Raw genomic sequence first — 27,213 nt, 5'->3', positions numbered from 1 at the left:
CAGGTGTGGCCATGTCAGTCCCTCAGGCCCAACCACTGCAGTGGCTCCCTGGCTTGGTGCCAATTTCTAGCCCGCCCGCCAGAGTGTAGGTTGGTGACTCAGCAGGAGGCAGAGGGCAGCATCCGTATACAGCCGAAGGTTCAAATAAATCAACGCACAGCAAGAGTGTTGCACAGGATGCGGAGAACGGTGAAGCTGTTACTATGAGCCGCTGCAGCTCACAGGCAAAGGGGGGGAGGGCTGCATTTGCCGCTGCCACCTCCACGAATTACACTTCAGGACACACCTTGGGCAGCTCTGCCTTACAGCAACTACTGCTGGGAGCGGGACTAAGCTGAGTTTTGTTTCAGCTGGTGTTTTCTATCGGACAGAGACGGTAGCACAGCTACTGAGATACAGGAAAGCCAGCCCCAGCCTCCCTCCAAGCACTAAGGATGGAGTTAGGGCCCTAGCAATACCCAAACCTGCCTTTGCTAAGGAAACAGCTGGATACTTAGACACTTACTGGGGTGTGGGAGGGAGGCCAGCTAAGAAAGCAGAATATTCTCTCCACTGCAGGAGGGACCATCTATAAACCACGTGGGACCAATCCTGTTGCCATTGAAGTCAATGACAAAGCTCTCCCCTGAAGTCACCGAGTATGGAATTGGGTCTGAGTGGAGGTATCGTCCTGCTGAAATTAATCTATTGGGCATGAACTTCGCAAGGATTCCAAGAAAGGATCAGACAGTGGGATGGGGAGTTAGAACCTCCAGAATTACCCAAACCAAATTCTGATCTCTAGGGAAGAGGAAAAGGTTGCCTAGGGGCAGGTGTCCTCCTTTCTCATAAGCAGCTGGAACTGGCCACTGTCAGAGGAGATGGACCTAGACTGACCATTTATTTGAAACAGTAGGATGATGCCTAGTTGAAGTGGGCCTTCCAATAGCCAAAAAGCTTATAGCAGACAGCATTCATGGCTTCCTACCTTGAAAATATAGGGTCTTGGATCTATGGCTGTTGGACCATTTTTATTATTAGGATAAAAAAAAAATCAATAAATAAAGTTTAAACAAACCATACAACAGGGAGGAAGAAGATCACAGAGCCCAGCAGGTGCAGAAGGACACATGACGACATTTTACTCTCAGACACGTTATGGTTACAGGACGACATCCCAAGTGCCAAAGTTCAAATAAAAAATATATTCATACAAATTTAACAAAAATACAGTTTATATACACCGTGGAATCCGCTTACATCATCTCGTAACAAAACAGTGCAAAACAAACGATAAGTGTCTGCCCCTGGCATGGCTCATAGTACAGAGAAGTTAAGCCTTGCTAGCCCGCGTTAACACTGCACAGGAAGCAGGAGACAGCACCCTCCACTATCCCGAGCTTCTGCCATCAATACTGATCCACTACATGGACTCTCCCCCTTGGTGTTACTCTGATAAGAATTACAGGCACCTGTAGAGTTTCTTTGTCAGCTGCCAGACCAGAAGCAGTTAAGGTTTGTGAGAAGGGCGTTCAGTGGTCAGCTAAGTCTGAGCAGTCTCAACTGAGGAGAGGATCCGGGATCCTTTGCGCCCTTCATAAGTAGCACATGCGAGAGCCGCTGGCTGGGCTGCATCTCAGACCCCCCACTCAGAGAAGAGCATCCACACACCCCTTCATTTCTGAAAGAGGAACTTTCCCTGCTATGGGCCATATGCAATATTGTTGAGCACGCCTGGCGAGTCCAGTTGTGAATTTCTTTAAAGTGGCTAGCAGCGTGCCACAGTGGCCAGTTACGTTCCCCTGGCTGCAGCAGTGAAAGGAACCGGTTTCCTCGAGCGATAGGTTTTTAGTAAGATGGATGCTTAGGCAGAGCAGGTGCGGCTGAGCATGGGGTGGAGTCCAGCAGCCTTCGTAAAGGAAGGCACGGCTGGTGTCCAGACATACCTGAGCAAGATGTTTCAGCTCGGCTTGCCTGGGGTTCCTAGCTCCATGACTCATTAGGGAGGCCAAGACATGGTGTGGCAAAATATACTGCCACGACTCATGTACTGAACAAACACTGACACAGAGCTAACGAGCCCTATTTTAGTGGGGGGGGGGGCGGGAAGGTAAGTGAATTCTCACATAGCAACTGAGTAGAGGGAGAGGGACTGGATCTCTCACTGGGTTTATGAAGAGACAGAGGGCCTACATGGCTGCCGCATCTTGTGGTTTGTGCCTTAAATGCCCGCACGCTAAGGTAACCCTAAGGAAGTGGGATTGCTTTGCTGCACGTTGGGACTATCCAGGTGCCAGAACCTAGCGCAACACACACGTATTTCAAACTTCCAGTTCACCTTGGGGGAGAATGGGGGAGGGGATACGTCCTGGAGTTTCTTGGACCAGTTCAGTCTCTCAAGCCATGGAAACCAGTACTCCTCCCTGCCCCAAAGCACAGGAAAGGTGAGTTACTGACAAGCCCGCTCTAGATATGGCTGAAGACCCTTAGTCAACTTATGCAGAGCAAGACACCCCCTAAGTCAAAAGCACAAGCCAAAGTCAACCTACTTGACAGTCATTTAGACTCGGTTAACCAAAGATCTCCCTGAAGAACAGCATGGGCAGCTGGGACTGAGCCATCTTTCAGCTGGGCCTGGAGAAGTACCAGGGTGCCACTCCCATCACAGCTACGGAGCCCACGTGGAAGGGGTACAAGATAGGTGCCGGCCCTGGGAAGATGCCTTGGCTTCACTCTGGGAAGCTGAAGGTTCAACACGCACCCTTTAGGCTACGCTGGAAGGTTCTCCTGAGCACACAGGCTATTTGGAATGGTGGAGGAGACTGAGCAGCTGCCAGGGGTGGGGGCGTGTTCCATGCACCCTGGTCACGCAGGACGCCACCCGAGCTGGAATGCAGAACTCGGATGGTACCTGCTATAACCAGATAGGCCCAGGAGGGTGAAAGTCACTTGCTGAAGGGAAGTTTTGCACTACGTGTAGCAAGGCTCCTCTCTCTCCACTCAGCAGGATATGTAAGGAGGGCCAAGGCCTCTGCTCCAGACTCAGGGAGGAACAGGGAGTCTGCTGCCAGTCTCGTAAGAGGGGCGATAGAAAGGAAAAGACAAGACCCAGGGGAGGGTTTGCTAGATTTCATTGGAAGTGACTAAAGAAAATCTCCAAAGTGAATAAACCAACATGTAGCTGAACCCTGCCCTGCACGCCGGTGGCCCATCCTCCACTGTACATGTCAGAATGGAGTCAAGGGAACTTCTTTCGTCCAGGCTGCAATGCAGATACGACAGTGATCTCCTATCTACAACACAAACTGCAACCAGCTCCTATGACTTGGCTCTTTGTATGGTGTAGATACCCCCCGAGACTGGATCTCCCTGTACCTACTCAGCCACCCACAACCTGGGCTGCAGGCGAAAGCTTCACCCATCCCTAAAAGAGACTTGCTGAACCAAGGGCACTTCTGCTCTCTGCACACCACCTCTTACCGTAGAGAAGTTAGAGCACAGCAACCTCTGCCACGGCCCCCATGAGCGCTGCCCAGCATGGGAACACGCAGCTTCCCGTGGCAGATCAGGGACTCTGCAACTGACACGTGAAAACAGGTTTTGCAACCCCTCTACGCTTGGAAGGCAGAGTTCTCAAGATGGCTCAGTTTTACTCCTGAAACAGTAGCTCCTTCTGCAGCTAGCTAAAGCCCGGTATGGCGTGGAACAGGTTAACCAAAGGGCTGGTAAGAGGGCTCTGGGGAATGCATTTCGCCAGGTTAGCTGGGCCAGTCTCAGAGGCAGCAAGAATGCTCTGTGCTTTATCAAGCCAATCAGTTCTGTAGCCCCTGAAGGCATGAGGCTGGCTTCCCCCCGTTATCGGAATGCAAAACCCACAAGGGCAGGAGCCTGCTGGAACGACACAGGTGCTGCCAGGATGGTACCTGCCAGAGCACCAGACTGGCTGCGACTGGCTCCTAAGTGCTGACCTTACCCTGCAGGTGATTCTGCAATTGCAACAAACATCCCAAGTGCTCGCAGAGCTGCCGGCAGCCCATCCACTAAGCGCTCTGCAGAGCGCTGGCTGGCTGGCAGTCAACCTCCCAGAGCCCCTTCTGGCTGGCCGCAGCATGAATCACACCTTCTCTTGCCGGGAAACCGAGATAAGCCAACACTGCTGCTGAATCTGAGCTGGAGGAGTAACGCTCATGCTCTGCCCCATACTGAGCTCGGGGCTTGCCGGGCTGAGAAAAGAGATTTCCTCCAGCTCCACCACCCTGACTGTAAAGATGCCCCTGGAATCCAGAACCCCCGAGGGAAACCAGGCTCTCAGCACTGGATCTCTGCAGCAGGGCACTACATAATGCTCCAAAGAGGGGCAACATAGCGTTACAGGGAAGGGACAAGAGTGCCTTAGAAAAGGCTTCTCTTCTAAGGGGAATCATTGGCAACAGCTAATGCGGTTAACGGGATTTCTCTCTTCCCGGTTGTGTGGCGGGTGCATTAAGGGTTTCTAATCCAGAACAGGAATTAGAACCAAGTTGTTTTGGATTCCTGACTTGCCCAGATGCTCTCAGCAGACAGGTGCTGTCAGACAAACCCATAGCAGGGATTCCAGCACCTGAAGGACATTAAGAAATTAGGAGCTTTAAGAACTGAACTGAAAAACACGAAGCCAGAGTGAAAAATTAAGAGTTCCTGATGGCAGAAAATTCCCCACCCCTCTAAGGAGGTGTAGTTTTAAAGCCACTGAGAATAACCAGCAATTTAGTGTTTGAGGATATTAGCAAATTGCAGTGGGTGATCTCAGCTTCGACAATGACCCCTTCTCGTGCGAGTAAGGCAACTACTGCAGCAGAACTGGGGAGGGAGAAGAAATCAGCAAGAGAGGGGAGGGGGAAATTCGCTGCACTACTCCACATGGGACATGGTGTAGATTGTTACCCTCCAAACTGCAGGCATTTCTAGAGGAAGAGCAGTGTCAGGGCAACTTCTGATGAACGGAGACGGCAGGAGAGGAGCATTCTGGCCAAGAGCAGTCAAACGAAGCACCTCTCTGGGGCCGGCCAGCAGCTCAGGACTCAGATAGCTCCTCTACTCTCTGCCAGCGAGATGTTCTCTGGTCCCCAGACTGCGTGAGAAGCCAACCGTCGTGTCCTTGGACATGGGGCATCCAAGCGGAAAGCGAGGGCGTGTGCAGGCCTGGAGGAAGGAGGGAGCCATACCGACAGCAGGGTCAGATGGTCTGGTAGTGCTGTCTCAGTCTTGCCTGCAGAAATTCATGAGTGAGGTTGTGTCGAGTTATTATTCCAACAATCTGGTGAGGGGAGAGAGGAAACCATACAAGTCAGTCTCACCGACTCACGTGAGGAGACATGGGCTTGGTGGAGGAGAGGAGGCAGGTGAGAAGCCTCTGGCAATTCTCATAGACTCATAGACTTTAAGGTCAGAAGGGACCATTATGATCATCTAGTCTGACCTCCTGCACAATGCAGGCCACAGAATCCCACCCATCCACTTCTATAACAAACCCCTAGCCTTTGTCTGAGTTATCGAAGTCCCCAAATTGCAGTTTGAAGACCTCAAGCTGCAGAGAATCCTCCAGAAAGTGACCCGTGCCCCATGCTGCAGAGGAAGGCAAAAAACCTCCAGGGCCTCTGCCAATCTGCCCTGGAGGAAAATTCCTTCCCGACCCCAAATATGGCGATCAGTTAAACCCTGAGCATGTGGGCAAGACTCACCAGCCAGCACCCAGGAAAGAATTCTCTGTAGTAACTCAGGTCCCAACCCATCTAACATCCCATCACAGACCACTGGGCATACTTACCTGCTGATAATCAAAGATCAATTGCCAAATTAATTGCCAAAATTAGGCTATCCCATCATACCATCCCCTCCATAAATTTATCAAGCTCTCCAGTCTCTGCGGAGAAGAGTGAAACGTCTCTAGATCAGTTTCTTCCAGTTCACCTTCCGTAGGGCCCACATAGCCAGGTTTCTAGTCACTCCCACTTTAATATCATGCATAAACTGCCTGATCTATTTTCAGCCATTTCTAGATGGCGCTAGTCACATCTCAGAGTATCATTTAGGAAAGAAACTCCTCAGTGCCATATGTTAGCTTGGTTTTGGACACACACTCTTCTGAAGCTGCCTGTCTGGTCACAGCCCAGCGGTACATGACCGCGTCCTCAACACCCTCCTTCCTCACCCCCAGGAACAGCTCCATGCCCAGCCAGGAAATACTTCAGACTACAGCTGCAAAGGCAGCTAAAGCCAGGATCTCTCCCCACTTCTACCCAGCTTAACTTTTACTGTAAGAGCCAATACAAGGGCTGACTCAGGCCCAGAGAGGCGTTGGACTCTCCTCATGAGCCAGCAGCATTAGGCACTTCTGTATAAAGACATTTTAGCCAATTGCCTTTTTAGCCTCAGAGTCCATCCGCTGGCTCCTCTGGCCAGCACAACCCTCGTGTGGGCGTCCTAGAGAGAGACGCCCATGAACCCCACTGAGGGACGTCACGTGGGAGACTGACGGTAGCAGCAATAAATTCTAGGCAACCCAGGAGAGCCAGAGGACGAAGGCTAAACAAGGAAAAGTGCTGGGGGCTTCCTGGTCTCAGAGAGAAGCCAGCACTGCCCTCACCTACAGCGCTGCTCTGCCTCACAAGCAGCTGGGGGAAGATTTAAACCTTGTGAAGTGCGGTCAGTGGCAGAAACACCAGAAGGTGTTCAGCAGAATGGAGATGCATTTAAAGATCAGTGATCGTTCCGTATACTCTGGAGGGCCATAGTAGAAAATGCATGATCCCTCAATAGCTCTTGCTTGCAATGTTTGCTTTCCACTAGCAGGTTCAGTGGGGCAAACATCAGAAATCCTGACACTCGGAGAAAGGTTCTGCAGCCTCATCCTTGCGTACCTCATCAGTTATGTCCCTGAAATACCCCGGAGCTAATTCTAGGTGTTAGATAAGAGGATGGCATGTACAATCTCTGGGGCAACTTGGCTTCATGTCACAAACTCTGTCGAGAGACCCACCAGTGCAACAGCTCACCCAATACACGAGCAAGACCCCCTCCCGCACATGTCCTGCGGTAGCCCTGGTATGCTTTGCAGATCTTCTTATCCAGCTCCAGCACCAGTGTGGGATGCTGACTTTTTACTATGTTCATGGGAAGCTGAGGACACCTGATGGGCACTTCTGGGCACTGCAAATGCCACAAGTCTGGATAACTGGATTGGGTCTATAGTTCACTGTCTCAGCTCTTACAAATACAACGTAAATTCCTGTCTAATAGAAGGAGGTGCCCCAACCTGGAGAGGTCGCTCCCAGGGGCTTTTCAGCCTTCTTTGGCTGCAGACGCTGCCAAAACAAAGGGCAATTAGTGCCACCTGTGGTGGTTTTTGTCAAGTGGACCCTTGCCCCCTGGGAAGTGGACCAAGACCCCTGAACAGGCCTCAGACAGCATCAGCTTCCAGTCACGGCCAACCTGGGCTGGATCCAGACTCGGGACACCTCCAGGTTTCAACTTTATTACCAGCCTCAGTTAACGATTTTTCAAGTGAGCAGGTGTCACTTGAGACACAGTCGGGTAAAACCTAGCACCATATAGTGGAGAGAGGTTTCTCCAACCCCTGAAAGTCACATTCTGCTCGCTGGTCAGAACGAGTTTCTTCAACATCAGTCTGGGACTGAAATGTAGCATGGGGCAGGCCCCATAACGCCCCCCTCAGCCCGGACACGGCCGCAGTATGGACTCACCTCTCCCACCGCATTCACCACTGGTAAGTGCCTGAGCCCCATTGTCCTAAAGAGGTTGAAGACTTGCGAGGCATGTGTGTTAGGGGAGACCGTGAAGGGAGACGGGTTCATGTAAGGGGTGACGTCCTGGGGAGAGTCAAGAAGAAAACACTGAGGTCATTTCTACCAGGTAGTTTCAAAGTGAATTTCCATTCGCCTGGAAGGGAGGGGATGAGAGGGAGCTTTAGCCCTATAGGCAACCCAGGGTTGAGTCTTGGGCCTCTTGCCGGAGCCTGCTGGTCCAATCCAACGGCAGGGAGATTTTGAACAGGTACAAGTGAGATCCATATTCACTTAAACCAAGAGTCAAGTCTATCGAGAACAGGAACTGTTCTCCCACTAACATTCAATTGATTTGTTAAATCCAGCCAGCTAGGAAGTGGTCAGAAAAGTATTTCAGACCGAGACGTCAGAGGTGCAGGATTTTTGGTCACTGTCACCCCAAGTGGATTTGAACCTGGGCTCACCCTAAAGCAGCAACCCGGGGAGACCAAAATTGGAATTTGGGAGTAAGATTAGGTATGACGTGTCTCCATAACCCCAGGCCGGGGAAGCATTTTTAGAGGTCTTTGGAGCATTCCTGAGAACGTGCATCAGGGAGAAAGGGCACCACGACAGGGCAGCAGGTTCCCATCAGCATCTCTTACCACTATCATGCGTGGGGTCAGCAGCGTGAGGTCCACATCATGAATGTCAGGGTAGCGGGGGTAATCCTCAGCCATCTCGGCATACGACAGTCGAGGCTGGCTGGTGCTCTGAAATTCGACAATGAAAACGCCTCGCTGAGGAGAGGCATCACCCTTCCGAAAGGGTATTCCTAAAGCGGCGGAAGCCATGGGAGAGCGCAGCCGAGACTGGAGCTCTCAGCAACCCTCCAGGTCCCCCAACAAGCTCAGGGAGTTACACACGTGTCTGGAGAGGGATTCAAACACGCTAGATCATTTTGCTTGCTACACACTGGAGATGCATCTGTCCAGCAAGCCACTGAGAGGCAGAGACACAGGGGACAATGACACCGTGCTGATGGGTGCACTACGGGCAGTCAGACCCCTCCCCTTCTCCACTCCCACGAGGGGATGTCACCTCCACGCAGTACACGGGGCATTTTCATAAAGAAGCTGCTATTGTTTGGTAGCTGCGCCTTCTCCCTGCGCTCGCACAGTTACATAACAGGCGTCGTTCTCCCTTCGCAGACAAAAGGGAGGATTCACTGTTCTACCCGTTGCAGCTTCTAAGGGGACGATGGAGTTTAAAATACTGCATAGCAGCTCCTGGGGATGCTGTCTTCCCAATACCTCCCTTCCCACAGAGGATCCTCATCTGCCCCAGAATCTGCAAGACCCACCGACTGACTCTCAGAGTAACAGACTCCTCGGACGAGCAGGGTAACCAGCTGTGAGCGCAAGATCAAGCCATGGAAGGTCAGAGGTCGGAAGCGTTCTTCCATGGTCCACTCTTCGCTGGGGGACTGGTCTGGGTACAGGTTGGGGTAGGGAGCGTACCTGTGACAGATTTCACACCACTTGTTACAATGGGTACTGTAAGTACTTCCAAGCAGTAACAATGGCAGAGGAACAGAACCACCAGAATAGGTTACTGTCTGAAAGCCGTGACGTGCTTGGGCTACACGGAGTGCCTTGCATGCAAGCATTTCCAAGCACTTCACAATGGGGAAAAACACTTGCCCCTCTCTCGTACAGATCCGGAAACGGAGGCACAGAGGGTTAAGTGACTTGCCCCAACACAGCAACTCAGCGGCAGAAGCAGACCGGAAACCAGCCTTCCCAACCCGGACGGAGCCCCTGCTCTGACCATTAAACCCCACACGTGTGTGGAACTCAGCTGGGGTCTCAGCCCAGCTCCCAGCAGGCTGCTGTCTGCATTGTGAAACAGAGCAGTGCAGGAGGACACTGGCTGCTAGCTCAGCAGGGATCACCCACGCAGGGCGAGGCACACGAGGGCAACTTTGCCCTGCCACCACCCGTGCTGCAGATACAGCTAGCTGGTTTCACAATCCCCACGTCCCCTTACGAAAGAGGGGCAGGTGTTAGGAGACTCCCAAGTACGCCAGGCCCAGCAGGACCCAGAAGGGAAGTCTAGAGGCGGAATGGAGACGACCGGGCTGGACTACAGTAAAGAGAGAGGAAGAACGGTTCAGTGGATAAGGCCCCAGCCCTACAACTGGGGAGAGATGGTTCAAGTCCCTGCTCTGCTGCAGTGACAAGTCCTTGCCTTGGCAAAGTCACTTAGTCTCCCTCAGCTCCCCATCTGTACAATGGGGCCAATGGTCCAGCCTGGCTCCACAGTGCACTGCGAGGAGAACTACAGTAAAGATGCGAGGTGCTCAGTTACTATGGTAATGGGGACCACACAAGCACCACAGGTAAACCCCACCGTGTTTCCAGCCATCGCCACCCCCGGGGTCTCACCGTCTCTCTAGCATCTGCTGCAGCAGATCCTCCTTCTCGGGCGGCTCCTCTGGCGCTACGTGCTCATCACACATGTTGCGCAGCTCGCTCGAGGGGTAAGATTTCATGGACTGGCTCCGCTTGCGCTGCTCTCCAGCTCTGGTGAGGATGCTGGATTTCTGTGAGGGGGAGCAGAACCTTCAGACAAGGGACACGGGTCTCGTGCCAAACAGGGGGTCAGGAATCAGGTAAAGTGCAGAACATCCGAGGGCAAGAATTAGCCCGTTCTGATCTAAGCCTCTGACCTGAACTAAGTCGCCAGTGAAGGGCTACCGGCTCCGGAGCTCTCCCGGGAATTGTATTTGCAGGTATTGCCAGGACTGCAGGATTCACTCTCTTAAAAACGAGGGAATCTAGAGCTGGAAGAGGCCTGCTGCTATCCAGCTAGTCCGGCTTCTTGCTAGCTCAGGCGCGCGCCTTACAGCACATTCACAAGCATTTCACACCCGCTCACCCCACCCTGCCCAGTGGTAAGTGTCCCGAAGGAACGAGTTTCCACCACTACCCTTGGGAGAGAATTCCTCACGGAGCACGACAGCTTCACTCCATCCCTCCTGCCACATATTTAGAAATCTGGGAAACTCTTCCCGACACCAAAACACATTCAGCTGCGGAACAAAGTCGAGGACAAGCTGCACACTGAGGCAAGCATAACTCGTGCACCATCGACAGCCAGGATGACCCAGGAAGCTGCCTCCCTCCATGATCAGAGAAAAGCCCCTGAGGGCACTGGGCGGCCACCTCCCTCCTCACCTTGAATCTAATGTTGTTGCTGATCAGCTGGTTCCCCTTCATGAACTCCTTCTCGTTCCCCCGGTTCTCCGTCACCACAGGGAAGGCGTGATGGACTGTTGTGCGCAGGATACTGACCAGCGACTGGATCCGCGTGTGAGGATACACGTACGTCAGGTTGGGCTCCATGATATCGCTGGCTCTCAGCCTGAGGCAATGCAGAAATGCACAGCTGTAGGCGCCAACACACTAGTTGCAAACACGCATGGTGCAGAACCAGCATCAGAGAGAACCCCACGGAGCCCATTTCACGTTCGTGCTGCCTTTGCCCTTCCTACAAACCCTGTTTGCAGAGAACAGCTGTAAGGTTACCGAGGCAGCAGCATTATCTACATAGAATCACAGGAGTGCACGAAGCATTAAACAAGACGACAAAGGCTCCTGTCCCAAAAGAGTTTACCAACTAACTTAGATGGACAACGCAAGGGTTCCTTCTCCTTCACCACCAGGAAAGGGAAACAAAGCCAACAAAGACACTTCACACGAAACAACAACTGTGTTCTGCCTCAACATTTTCACCAAGCCCTTCGTTGTTGTGTTCTGTCACAACCTCTAGGCACTGCGGTTCTACGCGAAGCAAAGTGTCCGAGTACATGGGGAAGCACCCAGGGGTCAGTGATTTTATAACAGTATCAGGCAGAGACTGCCCTGCTACCTCCATTCACTAAAAGAGCAATAGGTTCTTTAGCTGGACATAACAGCGGCCATACTGGGGCAGACCAAAGATCCATCTAGCCCAGTTTCCTGTCTTCCGACAGTGGCCAATACCAGGTGCCCCAGAGGGAATGAACAGAACAGGTAATCATCAAGTGATCCATCCCCTGCCGCCCATTCCCAGCTTCTGGCAAACAGAGGCTAGGGACAGCATCCCTGCCCATCCTGGCTAACAGCTATGGATGGACCTATCCTCCATGAACTTATCTAGTTCTTTTTAACCCTGTTATAGTCTTGGCCTTCACAACATCCTCTGGCAAAGAGTTCCACAGACTGACCGTGCATTGTGTGAAAAAATACTTGCTTGTGTTTGTTTTAAACCTGCCGCCTATTAATTTCATTGGGTGACTCCTAGTTCTTGTGTTATGAGAAGGAGTAAATAATACTTCCTTATTTACTTTCTCCACACCAGTCATGATTTTATAGACCTCAATCATATCCTTCCCCTTAGTCGTCTCTTTTCCAAGCCGAAATGTCCCAGCCTTATTAATCTAGTCCTAGTCTTATTAATTACCGATGCATTTCAATCAACCAACCCACCCACCCCGGTGAGATATTAGCCCACTTTAAAGATGGGAAAAAGGAGGTCCAGAGATGTTAGGTGACTTTCCCAGTCCACAGTGGCAGAGAAAGGGAGAACACTCAGGAGTGCCCTTACCCTGATCACTCCGCCATCCACCTTTCTCAAGGAAAGCCCCAGGCTTCCCACCCCATTGCAGGCTTTATGCACAATATCAAGCTATTTCGCCAATGCTTCCATGAAGTCCCATAGGGAGAGAAGAAGGGGTGTCCCACCCCAAAGAGCATTTACCACCAGGCCAGAGAACCACAGTCAGTTCTCAAAACAGAGGTACAGTCAAGAGCAATGTCCTTACTTGTCCATTTCCACCTCTGTCTCCCACTCCAGCAGTGGCACCCCTCGCAGGGTCACGTGGATGTCATAGATGCCCTTGTTAAAGAAGTCTCCTGTCCATTTGGCTACCTAGAAAGACAGAAAAGTAGCAGTTCAACCGCTTTCCAAGCGCAGGACTCCTGGTCTTCAAACCTGAGAGGAGGTGGACAGGATGGACATGCATGGGAGCCTCCCTCAGCCAAGCAGAGAAAAGCCAAAGTCTGGCCAGGAATCAAGAGAGGGACATAGACATGGTGCTCACCATCAGGGTGATCATGATCGGAAGCCCGTAGGTGATCTCATTGGTGGATTCTATCAGGATTACGGTGAGGCTAATCGTCATGCGGACCACGCCTCCCAGGAACGCCGCAGCACCAATCAGTGCAAAGGTCCCTGAGTAGATGTGGTCCAGCCCAATGTAGCTATGGAGGAAGCACACACAGCCCTGGCATCAGGACCAAGCCGGTCAAGAGTCTAGACAGCTTCAGTAGCATTCTACAGCACACGCACACAAGGCACCTTTTGAGGAGGTTGGCGACCAGGCGTCCGAAGGCAGCCCCACAAAGCAGCGATGGTACAAAGAGACCACTGGGCACAGAGCTCCCATACGTCCAGCAGGAGAGTAAGAAATAGAGAAGGAAGAACAGGGAGAGCGTGATTGGGCTGAAAGTACCTGCAACACAAGAAGAGTTATGACTCAGGGGCACAGGCCTCCTGGGTCAAGCTGGGATCTCACAACGTCCTCCCTTGGGATCAGAGCAGACTCTCCTCTCCACCTCAAAGCAACTCCTTAGTCTCAGAGTCCCAGTGAGCACTAGTGAGGATGACAACACAGAGCAAGGGGGAAGCTAGGACCACAGGCCCTATTCACTGCAGCTGGAGCCCTAGCCCTGTTTCTCAGCAGGCCCTGAAAACCGCAGGAATCTGAAGAGGCTTTTAGTTCTCTGATCCCCATGGAAGCACAGGTAAGGCTTAGACAAGACTCTTATGATGCCAGCGGGGAACCTGGACACTCACCATCCTGGTGGAAGAGCTGCAGGATGGCTGACTCCTGGGGGTTGAAGAAGAGCGTTGCCATGTCATTGTAGGTTTCATTGGGGCAGAAGAAAGTCTTGATGCTTGAATTCACGTCCTCCGATGAAGAGCCCTAACCAACAGCAATCAGACATTATGTTAATATATAATCCAGTCACGCCCCACTGGGAGCTGCCACCAGGACCAGAGTAAACACACACACACACACACACCTTTCAGCATGGCCTTTGGGGGGAAAATCACATCCAGACAGAGGATACTGGACTTGAAATGAGCCCAGATACACAACTGCCACCACTTTGCCCCGGGGGGGCAATATTCTCACACACATCTGGCTTTCATGAGTGCATGCAGGCCTACTGGCAGGTGATGGAGTCTGTTAGTGAAGCTCTGTGGGTGTGTCTATGAAGGGTGTATATTAATGTAGGTGAGGTTGCGTTACATGGACACACTTTACAGATGCGTGTTTCCTGGGGCGGTGAGGACTGTGCGGGAACGTGACCCTCTGTAGGACAAGTGTTACCTGAAGGCTCAGAGTGCTGTTGCCACTAGGATTGGTGGAAGACATCTGCCGGCATTCTCCTAGAATCATGGAAGCTACAAACACCACAACGGTGGTTGTTAGACACACCAGCAGGCTCTCCAAGACTCTGCAAGCACAAAGCAGAAACCATGCAGGGACAACCATGCTCAGAGTAATCACGCCCTTGGTCTCTGCACACAGCCCTGCATCCAACACTGCTCTGAAAAAGCTACAGTAACCAGCAATTTGTGGCTCCACTAAGCAGACAGCAGGTCATTTTAGGTTCTGCGAGACAGACTGTCTAGTGACCATGTTCATTCTGACCGGCCTCGCAGGCTGGGCAGAGGGATCCATCCAATCAGGAGGCCCCTCCTCTGACATGGGATGACAGGCTTTGAAAGCTCTTTGGCTGGTGAGAGTATTTGGATGCAGTGTCATTTAACTCCACACTGGGCTTGCCCGGTACGGACCCCCTCTGCCATCACATTAATCCAAGAGGCCCACACTAGGATCGGAGCGATCTCGCTACAGCCTTTCCTCCAATTTCAGCCACGGCGCCTCCTCATCCACACGCCCCCTAGGGTAGGGCTCTTGGCCTGTACAGCACATGGTGAAGCTAGCATCCATAGCAATGTCTGGCAGACAAGCTTTTACCTGCCTGCCATGGGCTCTCCTGGATCATTCAAAATGTGTCTCTTCCTTGTTAGCTAAATGCTAATTTCCTGTAACCAGAGCTTGAATTACACACCCATTTCCTGCATCAATGGACTGGACACAGCTTGACTTCAGATGTGCTGATCAAATAAACCGATTAAGTAAAAAAGACACCGTCCTATACTCAGCTGTTCCTACCATGAATACTTAGTCGGAGACAAGACCTAGGGAGACCCCCAGTGGTGACACACAGGCAGCACAAGCTGTATTGTTAGTCTAGGAACTGAAGAGATCCATAGAGTGAGTCTGTGTACAGCAACCTCAAAGAATCCCCTTCAGACTCCTCATAAAGGTATCCTGGCTCCTTTGCACCACAAGGGTCATTACAGGGATGTAGTGGGACTGCAGTAGCTGAGGTTAGCTTAGTGTTCTCTGTGCAGCTGCTATACGGTTTGCCAGGTTTTGTTATTTCACTGGGAGGGATTTGCATCCTTTCACCAAGTCCCCATTTTTCAGGGTTTTAGCCTCTGTGGCTCTTACTCTTTGAGGCACTGTGGACACAGACAGTGAGGACAGACAGACACCCACAGAGATTACACCAAGGCAGGTGGAAAGGAGCACCGATACCTGACCAGCTTCGGCTTTGGATGTACGTTCCGCATGCGGTATTTCGCCAGCCTCTTATTCAGGCAGTTGAAGGTGGCTCCAAGAAGGCCTCCTACAATCCCCATCATAATGAAGAACCCCAAGTCCATGGCCGTCCAGAGGTGGCATTTTTTATCAGAGTCAGAACACTGGGGAGGGAGGACAGGGGAGGGAAGAGAGGGGGAGAAATGCAGGAATGAGCAGATGGAGACGTACTGAAGCAGGCACCCAACACCTCAGCCACTTCTACCTCAGGCAGGAAACATTTAACAGCACCGACCACAGACCAGGATTCATTCCCTTTGTCAAAGCAGAGCAGAAGCTTTCCCCTTTCTCCAGGGAGCAGCTAGGACGTTCCAGCCGGAGCGCCCCTCTGCCGGATTTCAACTAACAGCGTTGATTCGTTTCACAAAGCAAGCCAGAAGCTACAACCGGGGGTGGCTGGAGAGGCAGTAAAGCAAGCACAACGCACCTTGAACTCCCCGAAGTTTAGCAGCCCAGGTAGCTGGAAAGATCCCCAACTTCCAAACTGAATCCCGGAGCGGAAGAAGTTCAGGGTGAAGGTGGCAGCCATGGAACAAAAGAGCTGGAGGAGAGAGGCAGGAAGGAAAACATCAGGGTCATTGGCGACAAGGCCAGTCTCTCCACACAGATCGTGTCTGGGGAAGGGAGCTTGCAACCTATTGGCACTTCCAAAATTTTATCCTTTCACTGTGTTCAGAGAATAAGGCCACAAGAGACCACTGTCATCCCCTACTCTGACCTCTTGCAATAACATTGCTCTATAGAATTTAGCCCAGTAATTCCTGCAACAAGCCCCTCATTGTAGTCATGGGCACTGAGCTGCAGCATCTAGAATCGATTACGTACACAGCTTGCTGGTGTGTGTAATTTATGAATTGAGGCCTACATTGGCTCTGGATTGGATTAGAGTCTCGGGGAAGCCCTCCGCTCCTTTAATCCACTCTGGAGAGGGGAGTCTGCCGCTGCTTCCCAGATGCGCAAAGTGTTTGGGCCAAGTCACGTCACCAAAGATTGCTGTTCTGGTGCAGTTTGATGTGTTCTGAGAGCTCTGCCAACTCCAGCCCAATGCAGCAATCGGAGTCAGAGAATTTCTCCAACCCTAAGGCAAAGCAAAGTCCGCTGCTCACAGCCCATGGGGACACAGGGATCTAACCTCTGCCCACTGTGCTCCCACTGCCAGGAAGGGACACAGGAGCAAAGCCATTTCTCAGAGCTGCCCCAACAACGTGGAACAATTCCTTCCCGAGCGCGTTCCTGGGAAGCGCCGCTGACCCCCGGCTATAATCTGGCACCGGCACTGCAAGCCGTTCACATTGTGCCGGGAGAGCTCAGCTTGAGAGATTCAAGGATCTCGGGTTCTTCACAGCCGAGCTCGCTGGCTCCCAGCTCGAGTCAGGGAAAAGCCAAAGTTCTCACCACTTTCCACGTGAGCCCCTGGTTCCAGAAGGAGGAACCTTCTTCCAAGCTGAACAGGGTGCCCCCGATTGGGGCCCCAAAAGCTGCAGCAACCCCGGCGGCGGCCCCTGCAGATACAAAGTCCCTTTTGTCCCTAGGCAAAGAGGGAAACAATGAGAGTTTCAAGGCAGAATCTGGAAGGAACTCGGCAAAGGGGAGTCAAGCCTGGGACTAAGCTAATTGCTTGATGGGGGCAGGAAGGAGTCTTACTCCTGCAGCCAGCTGTGCCCAGTGGGCAGCATGATGCAGTTAGCTAGCTGCCCTCGGGTTTATCATCTCTCCCTAACGTCGTAAATACTGGCCATAGCCAGACATACGATATGGGATTGAAGGGACCTGGGGTCTGATACATTATGGCAAATCTTGTGTCCCCAACACCTTTCGGAGGGGGCCGCCCACCAAGAGGATTGCAGGGGAGACCAGGTGCCCCAAGAAGGAGTCTCACCTGGATATACAATTATGACCTTCTCTCCGTTGGGCTGACAGGCTCCGGCTGACTGACCCACCCAATCCAGCACCCACACCCCTCACCCTTGGGTACAGTACCTGTCACTTCGGAAATAGGGAAAGTTAAACTGGATCTTCCTAAAGGAGATGCTCTGGAACTGAAAAAACAGAAGGACAGAGTCAAAACTGACACAGTGATGAACCAAGGCAGCCCTTCCCTCTCCCAACACTCCTCTGGGAGCAGGCAACACTTGGGAAACACCGAGCTCTTCTGCCTACATACCGTTACTCCAACTCTACGCCATGGCGGAGGGAAAGCAGACAAGGAAATGTACTTTCCGATAAGGTGTCGGTTGCTCTACTAACAGATCCTATTTATAGAGCTCAGTGCATGCTGGAGCTGGGAGGGTTTCTGCAAAGTACCCACTACCTGCTTCTGCTCACCAGCCTCCAGGGTTCTCTCTCCTCTCAGCATGAGGGAGAGGAACGCCCAATGCTCCCTTCCCTTCCTGCAACATCTTGGCCTAAAGAGGCACTACATCCCATTGGGGATTAGTGTCAATTAGTCTCTCAGCATGAGCAGAGAGGCTCTCCAGACACTCCTGCAGCCCACACTTGCAGGCCAGAGGCTGGGAGGCTGAGCCAGGAGGCAGCGTCTGCGCTCAGGAGAAAGGCTCTTCCATTTGTCAGCTGTTCTGGCACAGTGCAAACAGCTACACTGTGTGCCGCTGTTAGCCTTACTGATGCCTAAGAGGACCCCTCCGAAAGGGGATCTTTATCCCTGCTCAGTGCTGGGTTTCTCCTGAGCCTGTAACAGCCCTCACCAGGTGGTCGAGGGAGGTTACGGCACCCACACAGATTTAAGATGGCCCAAATTTGTGACCTAGAAACGCACAGTGGAGAGGGAGCAGAACGAGGCCAACGCAGCCATGTCATCCCTCCGTCGTTACTTTAGCTTCTAAAAAAGAGAACACATCTAATAGACACTACACCTCATCTTAACCAAGGGGCTGAGATGGGATAAACTTCAGAGCAAAATCATAGAATCTCAGGGTTGGAAGGGACCTCGGGAGGCCATCTAGTCCAACCCGCTGCTTAAAGCGGGACCAATCCCCAGACAGATTTTTGCCCCAGCTCCCTAAATGGCCCCCTCCAGGATTGAACTCACAACCCTGGGTTTAGCAAGTCAATGCTCAAACCACTGAGCTATCCCCCTCCCCAATGTCCTTAGTGCCTAACCCATCCCAGGCAGAGCTCAAGTCGCAGAGAGTCTCAGCATTTCCGGCACTAACCTGAGGCAAGCCAGCCCCCACAATAGCGCCACTGTGTATCATGGGGCCCTCCTTCCCTACAAAGAGACCTGGAAAACAGAAAGCGTTCTCGTTGAGAAGTCAGACATTTGCAGCTAACCCCAGCACGCTCCGTCCTGTTCGGCAGTACGGGGGGGGGGGCATCACTTCTTTGCCATGGGGCACAGAAACCAGCCACCCCTGTGCCTGTGTAGAACGAGTTTCCAACCCTCTGCCCCGCACAGAGGCTGAGAGCAGACCCCAAAGTAGGAGCACTGCCTGCTCCTCCGGGAAATTCAGGGGCAGCATGACTCCAGGATGCCAATATTCCAGGCAGCATCAGGCAGGCATGTCCCAGTGGGGCACATGCGTGTTTGTGCCGACACATGCTTCTGCACAGTGAGGACTTCAGCCATGCACCTGAGGCTTGGCACTGGGACTGCACTAAATACACCCATCAAAGAGGGCTGTTATCCCAGGTGTCTGCACTCTCCCAAGGCAGAGTGGGTGACATGCTTCCTGCTGCTTGTTCAGGTAGCTCTAGGCTGCGTGCTCCCAGCACTCAGACAGCATTTACCAACCAGGGTCTCTGTTCTCCTTCCCGTCACTGGCTATAATGGGGCAGCCTCCCGCTCACCTGGAGATTTTCAGACAGACACGGTTCCCCACCACCACACACTTAGTCCATGATGCATCTGCTGCTCCCTCTTACCTCCGGCTACGCTGAAGAGCACTCCCAGAGCTTTGCACACCAGCGTCCGGAGACGGACTATCCCCGGCACCTTCACTCCGTTCAGGTAACATTTAATCTCCGGAATCCCAGAGCCGGCTGCCACGGGCTGCGGGGAGGACACATTAAACACCCCAGTGTGTCAGCAGCCTGATGAGCCCCCACCAATGAATGCAGAAAGGGACTATGCGAAAGAGCACACCGAGAGGCTGAATTCACTAGGTCTGTGTACAATGCTCTGAAACCTTGGGTGGGAAGGTGCTGCAGGAGGGCAACAGACTCTGCGTGCATTATCTGTTTGATAGCAGGGACAGAGAGGAGAGGAAAGGGTGTATTCAAAGCAGTCTCACCTCGATCAGGACGAGAAGGCTGGCGAGGAAGATGAAGGTCAGGTTAAACCCCAGCAGCTCCAGCAGGGACACGGCAAGGCAGCCCTTCTCGCTGCACTCCTCCACCGCTGCAGAGAGGGAGTCAAGGCAAGAGGAACGCAAACCCCAGCCAGCACACTCTGCAGGGCCCATTCACAGGACCCAAGGCTGAATCTCCCAGTACAGGCTCCCATCGCAGCCCCTCTGACCAAGCTGAACTAAACCGAAGATGCCCAAACCACAAGCCAGGAAGAGCATCTGACAGGCCCATGATGTTCTTTCCTGGATCGATGTTTCCCAGGGGGTGGCAGCCCACTCCTTGGGTACTACACCCAGCAACCACAAAGTGGGCTTGGCTTCCATCTTCACTGCAAACACCTCATGCCTTCCCCTTTCATGTGCTGTCCAATTGGACAATTCACAGGGCCCAGCAACAGAGAAGGACAAGGAGAAATGCTGATGGCACCTTCTGTGCATGAAGCATAAGGCAGCTCCTCTGAGAAGGAGCCAGGGAAGCATGGGGGCTAGAAAGCCACAGGGTAGGTCTAACAGACAATGCTGATGATTTAGTATCAAATCGTTCTGAAGGTGCTGCTGCAGAGACGCTGCTGCAGAGACGCTCCACGGCGGGGATTTTTTACAAGACAGGGCCAGTTCCTCTTCCAGAATCCAGCTCTTGGTCCAATGAGTCAAAACCCAGATCCTGGTTAACGGAGTTTTGCCAATGGCTTCAGTGGTAGGAAGACTGGGCTAGAGAGCACCCGTACACAGGATACTGTGCTACTCACGCTCTGTCACCTCTGCCAGGGGGACTTTCCCAACTACTGAAGCAGAACCCACAGTAGAAAGGTTAGTGGTTAATAAACCCCTCCACCCAGGAGAGTTCTCTAGTGGAACCAACCCTTTCAAGACAAGGCCATGGTTTTAAAGGGAAAGAGGCCACCTGAGTCCAACGATAAGGCAGGCACCACATAAAGGATACAGGTTTGTACCACATGGAATTTGAGTTGGGAAAAGAGTCGCACAAAGAAATCGACAAATAGACCCACCTGTGAAAGAGAGAGAAGAGGAGAGACCTGGCATCACAGATCAATTACTTGCACATGCCAACAGATCACCCCACTGGGACAGCTGCAGTCTGACAGAACACTGGTAGTGCAGCAATTATGCATGACAGCTCCGGTACAGGCTGTTAAATCCCACGAGTGGGGACGGAGAGTCAAGGCAAAGTAATGCTGGATGCTCAGACTCGCTCCCTGCTATGCTCTTCTCAAATGCATCCACCCCCACCTTATAGCCAAGCTGAGGCAACGATCTCTCCAGACGACTGCCTGGGCAAATTGACAAGAGCTAGGAAAGAGACACTCCCATGTGAGCATATTAGCAGTAGGAGCAAGCTGCAGCTGAATCCATCAGTCCCATGGGAGTAGCTCTGTCAACAGAGTCCAGGTCTTGACAGTCTGTATTAAACCTGAGACATGCACAGACCATCCCCAACTTCACAGGCAGCCCAGAAGTCCCTAACACATACAGTAACTCCTCACTTAAAAGTCGTCCCAGTTAACGTTGTTACGTTGCTGATCAATTAGGGAACATGCTGGTTTAAAGCTGCGCAATGCTCCCTTATAATGTCGCTTGGTAGCTGCCTGATTTGTGCACTGCTTGCAGGAAGAGCAGCCCATTGCAGCTAGTTGGTGGGGGCTTGGAACCAGGGTGGACCGGCAGCTCCCCTATCAGCTCCCCGCTCCCCTAAGTTCCCTGTGCAGCAGCTGCCCAGCAGGCTACCAATGGCCAGCAGTTCAGCTGCCCCCCACCACTGCCATGTGCTGCTGCTGTCCTCTGCCTTGGAGCTGCTCCCTGGAGCCTCCTGCTTGCTGTGCAGGGGAGGGGGAGAAGAGGGGGGCTAATGTCAGGGTGTCCCCCTACTCCTGCCCCCCACTTATCTCTTCTCCATATAGAGCAGGGGGGAGACACAACAGGCCTCAGGACAGAGAGAGCTGGCCACAGCTGCTGTCTCAACTTCCTGATCTTTTTAAAGGCAATGTACTTAGAATGCAGTGTCAGCATCCCTAAAGGGGCAATGCGCATCTCTCTCTCCCCCACACCCAGGGTGTGTCTCCCCATCCCTCCATTCCTGCTGCCTTGTAGCGTGTGAGGCCACATAAACAACGTGTTACCCTTGAGGGCTCAGCCAAGTGCTAGTTCATCATTTAGCAGCAAGGCATTCCCTGGGAAATACCCCACCCTCTTACTTCACAATCATCTATGCTGTGTACAATATTAAAATGTTTAAAACTTATTGTGTGTGTGTGTATAGATAGAGTTTTTTGTCTGGTGAAAAAAATTTCCCTGGAACCTAACTCCCCTATTTACATTAATTCTTATGGGGAAATTGGATTCGCTTAACACAGTTTCGCTTAATGTTGCATTTTTCAGGAAGAGAACTACAACGTTAAGCGCGGAGTTACTGTACACAGTGAAGCTAGCACTTAGGACAGAATTATGTCCTCAGACGTACTATCTGATCATTCCATTAAGCGGTTTCTTAAGGCAGGTTTCACTGCAAGCAGAATATTAGCCTTCGGGGAGCTGCAAGGTAACTCTTGTAAGGAAAACGCACCGAGATGACTTACAGGGAAAAAACGTGCCCTTTAGAAAGAAAATAATTCGGCTGCATTCCCTTGTGATGCTCAGAAAGGCCCAGCACCAGCCACACACAAAGCAATCTTCTTAATGAAGCCCAAGGCACTCTCCTAGTGCCTCTTTCCTTCTAATAACTTCCCTGCTTCCCACCCAATAGGCTCCTTACCAGTCCAGTGCAGACTCCAATGGCGAAAACCATCACCCACTTCACCGCTTCATACCTCCGGCCTTTCTGTTTAGGGCAAGGCAATATAAGCAAGTCAAAGAGCACACAAACGGGGACCAGAGAAATGTGATATTACAGTCACCAGCTGGGACAGAACCGGAGAGATAAAACAGCAGGCACAGACAAGTATCCTGAGAAGCATCAGAGGACTGGGGAGAGGGAGTCTGAACGATAAATATACCACGTTAAACCTGAGGCTCAGGGAAGGTCCTGGGTGCTGTGGGAGCTCCGTGCCTGTTTCTGCCCTTTTGATAGAGAAGCTGAGCAGAGCACAAGGGTAAACAATACTTCTCCCATGTGAATAGGGGTCAGCCAAACCTGACCGCAGAGGAGGATATTTCTATGGGTTTGCCTCTCTTAAACCAACAAAACGGGAGAGAGAGAATAGGCTCCTACCTTGTTGTCCATGCTTTCCAGTACTTCCAAGTAGGGGTCATTGATACATCGGTCATAATCCAAGCTCTAGCAAAGAACACCACGGGGTTAATGGGAGATAATCGGCTGAAACTGATCATGCTGAGGCTTATCTAGAACTATGAGGCTCACAGCAGGGGATGGGGAAGCATGTTAGGGGTCACTGCAGAAGTTCAGGCCCTATATGTAGGCTTGGCAGACCCCACTAAGAATAGAAGTGTTTGGGAGCCATTTCAATGAAAACAGAGGTTTTGGAAGATTGAAACATTACCCCTGTGGGGCTGGAAACCCCAACCCTACAGCATTATTAGCACATGCGAACCAGGAAAGGAAACAAACCAATCTAGTTTCTTGCCCAAACTGTGTGAAATATAAAACTAACCAAGAAAGCATAGGAGATGGAAAGCAACTGAAATTTTCAATCCGGTTTTAATCTGAAGTAGTTTTACCACACATGATTTAAACCGGATTTTTAGCTTGACAGAGTAGCCAATTTCACATGGACTGCATCAAAATGATATGCCTAACCCTTCTCCCCCTAAAAGCTATGTATTACATGAAGGGTTCTACAGGCCCATCGTCTCTCCCACTCTTCAACTCCCCCAGAAATATGAACTACTTGAGACAAAGGTCACCAGCCGAGAAATCCCTCTCCAGGCAACTGGAGAGATTCCAGAACAGATGACAGGCCTATGACGTGCAGGATACAATGCACAGGGTCTTAACTGTATACTATAGGAGATGCAAAACAACATAGAGCAGTATCACGGGTGGAGTCCTTCACTTGCAAAGCACAGCGAGTCTCAGAGTCTCTTTGCAGCATCTTCACCTTTACCAGCCAAATGGTGATAGGATGCCCTGGTGTCAACCCAGTGACAGCAACAGCTACCATGGCAGCACCCTTCCCCCCCACTAAGAAAGCCTCCCCTAGGAATCAGAACCTGATGAGTGGAAGGGGCAGCTCCCGGCCAGGATGCTCCCAGACATTTCAACAAGGCAGCTGTAGCCAACTTTCAGTATATGCACCCTACAGCTACTACGAACTAAACAACAGGAAACTGAACTACAGGCTCAAGTGAATACAACGTTGGTGAAAGGGGGACAGCGTGGTGGCCCTGGGACCCTGACCTCAAACCATCACACCTGAACCCTGGCCTAGCAAAACAACGTGTAGTAGTGAGAGGCAATTCTCCATAACCCACCCAGTCCTTGGCATCTCTGCCGATACCAAAGATGCCAAGGAGTGCCAGCTGTGATGGTGCTTGTGCCACTACAAGAAGAATGAGACCCAGTCTCCCCCACCTCTTTCCCCGCACACATTTCACAAGCTGCAACTATTTAGTTTCTCACCTCATAGTCCTTGCGTGGAAGAATCTCGTCATCTTCTTCTTGTGTTTCCCCAAGGATAGTCTATGAAACAAACCCCAGAGATAGGAGGGGAATTGTCAGCAGAGCTAATGTACAGGCACCAGATACTGCGCACTGACAGGTGTTTGTTATCATTGCACTGGTTAATCCAGGTCCCCAGGTTGTAGGGGGCCCAGTGCAGGGCAGTGCTCCAAAATACTGGGGGGGGGGGGGAACCAGCAGAGATGCCACTTCCCCAGGTCCTATTGCTGGAGAGAACACTAGAGCCAGCTGCGTGAGGCAGAGCTAGCAGGGCACTCCAAGCAGCACATGAAGCGTAATTCACATTCTTGCACTCCCTAAAGCTAGTACTGATGAAAATTGGCCTCCCCATGCTGCTCTGCAAGGGTAGCCAACTCTCAATCCAAGAACACAATAGGAAGGATATGCCAGCTTGTAGACAGACCAATGAAAGCAGAATCTGGAGTTTGACTGATATATTCAAACCCAGCATCATACTAATGATCCACACTTATAATGCTTCACCTTATCAAAGCACTTTACAAACATTAACTAACCCACAAAACACCTCAAGGCAGGAAAGTATTACACCTCTACCCCGCTATAACGCTGTCCTTAGGAGCCAAAAACTCTTACCGCGTTATAGGTGAAACTGCGTTATATAGAACTTGCTTTGATCTGCCAGAGTGCACAGCCCCGCCCTCCCCTGGAGCACTGCTTTACCGCGTTCTATCGGAATTCGTGTTATATCGGGTCACATTCTATCAGGGCGGAGGTGTATTTCTTTTTTTAGAGATGGGGAAACACACACAGGAGTTATATGAATTGCCCAGAAAGACATCGGCACAGCCAACACTATCACTCAGGAGTTCCTTACTCTCAGGGCATGTCTACACAGCAGCTAGGAGGTGTAATTCCCAACTCAGGTAGACATACATGCACTAGCACAGCTCAAGCTAGCATCTAAAAATAGCAGTGGCTGCTCAAACTACCTGCCTGAGTACAATCCCTACCAACCCCAGGGTACATACTTGGGTGGCTGGCCCCCATCGCCGCAGCCACACTACTATTTTTAGGTGTTTGCTCAAGCAGAGCTAGCAGCTGTATGCCCACCCCAGATGGGAATTACACCTCCCACCTACTGTATAGACACATACCCCTCATCTCATGTTCAATTCCTTAAATGCTGCTGCCAAATCTTAAAAGCAGAACTCACCCTACTCTCCTTAGAAACTTATTCCACTGTAGCTGTGATGAATTTCTGCTCTCACCTGCCTGTGTTATTTCAGATTTTGATACCCGCAGTATAAGTGGGGCAGAAAGAATATAGGAAAGGGATATACAGTATGAAGAGAGGAGGTGACAAGCCGGGAACAAAGTCAAACAAAGAAAGGTGAAGGCAGATAGGATAGCGCCACAGGTGTGTGTTTAGAGAGGGGATGATTTTGCATGGCACACAGGTAGGGTTAGCAAGAGAAAACTAGGACAGAGACTGGATCCTTCTTCCTTATCCATTTAACTCCGACTCTTTTGTCTCATTTCAAACTCCAGGTAATTTTCAGTCCATGCAGCTGAAGAAGTGAGGTTTTTTACGCACGAAAGCTTATGCCCAAATTAATTCATTAGTCTTTAAGGTACCACCGGAATCCTCGTTTTTCAAACTCCAGTGCCTCTTCCCACCCACTTGCTCTACTGCAGCAAAGAGCGATGAAGAGGCAAGAGCGCTGCAGAAAGGGAGGAAGAGAGTAGAGCTGAGTTAACAGAACAGGCAGCCCCAACCCTGGGTTGTATGTGAGACAAAAAAGAGACATTACAGACGGCCTGAGCCAGGGAGGGGGTGGGAGAAGCAGGGAAAAGCGAAGAGCAGACAAAAGCCACGGTGAATGCAAATGACTCCCCTGGGGGGGGGGGAGGGGGCTGAGATGCTGAGAAGGGGGGGGGGGTTAGGAGGTGCAGTGGGCGGAGCGGGAGGACTCCGCCTGCCCTGGCTGCCAAGGAGACAGAAAGGCTCATAAAAGTGTCTGGGGCTATTTGCATAAAGGAAAAGGAGCCGCTGCGCTCTGCTCCAGACGCCCTCCTGCACCCTAGCCCTGCAGCGGCCCCGCTCCCAGCCCCTCTCCCTGCGCCCCACCCAGCCCTCTCCCTCAGCGCCAGCCCCACCCGCTCCCAGCGCCTCTCCCTGCGCCCCAGCTCCACCCGCTCCCAGCCCCTCTCCCTGCGCGCCCCAGCGCCAGCCCCACCCCCACCCAGCCCCTCTCCCTGCGCCCCAGCCCCACCCAGCCCCTCTCCCTGCGCCCCAGCCCCACCCAGCCCCTCTCCCTGCGCCCCAGCCCCACCCAGCCCCTCTCCCTGCGCGCCCCACCCGCTCCCAGCCCCTCTCCCTGCGCGCCCCAGCCCCACCCACCCCTCTCCCTGCGCGCCCCAGCGCCAGCCCCACCCCCACCCAGCCCCTCTCCCTGCGCCCCAGCCCCACCCGCTCCCAGCCCCTCTCCCTCTGCGCCCCAGCCCCCGCCCCACCCGCTCCCAGCCCCTCTCCCTGCGCCCCCGCCCGCCTCCTACCAGCTCCTCCGGGGTGCGGCTCTCCCTCTCCCCGCAGCAGCGGCAGCAGCAGCACCAGGGGGCCCCGCACCCCGCCATCTTCCCCCGCCAGCCGCCCACCCCTCACGTGACCCCAGGGCAATCACGTGACGTCTCCCCAGCCCCGCCTGTTCTCCCCCCACGTGCGAGGGGACCCGCGGGCCGCCCGGCGCAGGATGGCGTGAGCGG

The 27,213-nt window shown here is 52.3% G+C and overlaps 1 protein-coding gene across 2 annotated transcripts; it reads right to left on the bottom strand.

The window, feature by feature from the left end:
* Positions 1-993: 993 nt before the first annotated feature.
* On the bottom strand, positions 994-27,210 carry CLCN6 (chloride voltage-gated channel 6). Of its 2 annotated transcripts, none has more exons than XM_044996463.1 (23): positions 27,007-27,210; positions 24,430-24,489; positions 23,062-23,127; positions 22,606-22,671; positions 20,779-20,845; positions 19,779-19,885; positions 19,411-19,537; positions 18,702-18,769; positions 17,509-17,567; positions 16,924-17,056; positions 15,956-16,069; positions 15,466-15,632; positions 14,185-14,311; positions 13,644-13,773; positions 13,146-13,299; positions 12,889-13,048; positions 12,610-12,716; positions 10,982-11,168; positions 10,190-10,347; positions 9,106-9,262; positions 8,408-8,515; positions 7,722-7,847; positions 994-5,275 (listed from the first exon to the last, which is right to left on the bottom strand). In XM_044996463.1, exons 1-23 carry the CDS (start codon positions 27,082-27,084, stop codon positions 5,195-5,197), a joined length of 2,607 nt encoding a protein of 868 aa, XP_044852398.1. In that variant the 5' UTR covers positions 27,085-27,210; the 3' UTR covers positions 994-5,194. The 2 variants fall into 2 exon arrangements, with proteins under 2 accessions (XP_044852398.1, XP_044852400.1); XM_044996465.1 differs by lacking the exon at positions 27,007-27,210 and adding an exon at positions 25,664-25,682.
* Between the last annotated feature and the right edge of the window lie 3 nt (positions 27,211-27,213).

This window comes from Mauremys mutica, chromosome 21, assembly GCF_020497125.1.
Source record: "Mauremys mutica isolate MM-2020 ecotype Southern chromosome 21, ASM2049712v1, whole genome shotgun sequence".
Taxonomy (NCBI): domain Eukaryota; kingdom Metazoa; phylum Chordata; order Testudines; family Geoemydidae; genus Mauremys; species Mauremys mutica.
Note: the sequence above shows the minus strand (reverse complement) of the source record. Positions and strands in the feature narration are given on the sequence as shown.

Bases quoted from the DNA above. Each gene is read 5' to 3' on its own strand.
- CLCN6 (XM_044996463.1), bottom strand. From the start codon at position 27,084: ATGGCGGGGTGCGGGGCCCCCTGGTGCTGCTGCTGCCGCTGCTGCGGG. The intron at 13,300-13,643 runs GTGAGTGTCCAG...CTTGTGTTGCAG, and splicing joins GCAGCTCTTCCACCAGGATG to GTACTTTCAGCCCAATCACG. The intron at 5,276-7,721 runs GTGAGTCCATAC...TCCCCTCACCAG, and splicing joins TGGTGAATGCGGTGGGAGAG to ATTGTTGGAATAATAACTCG.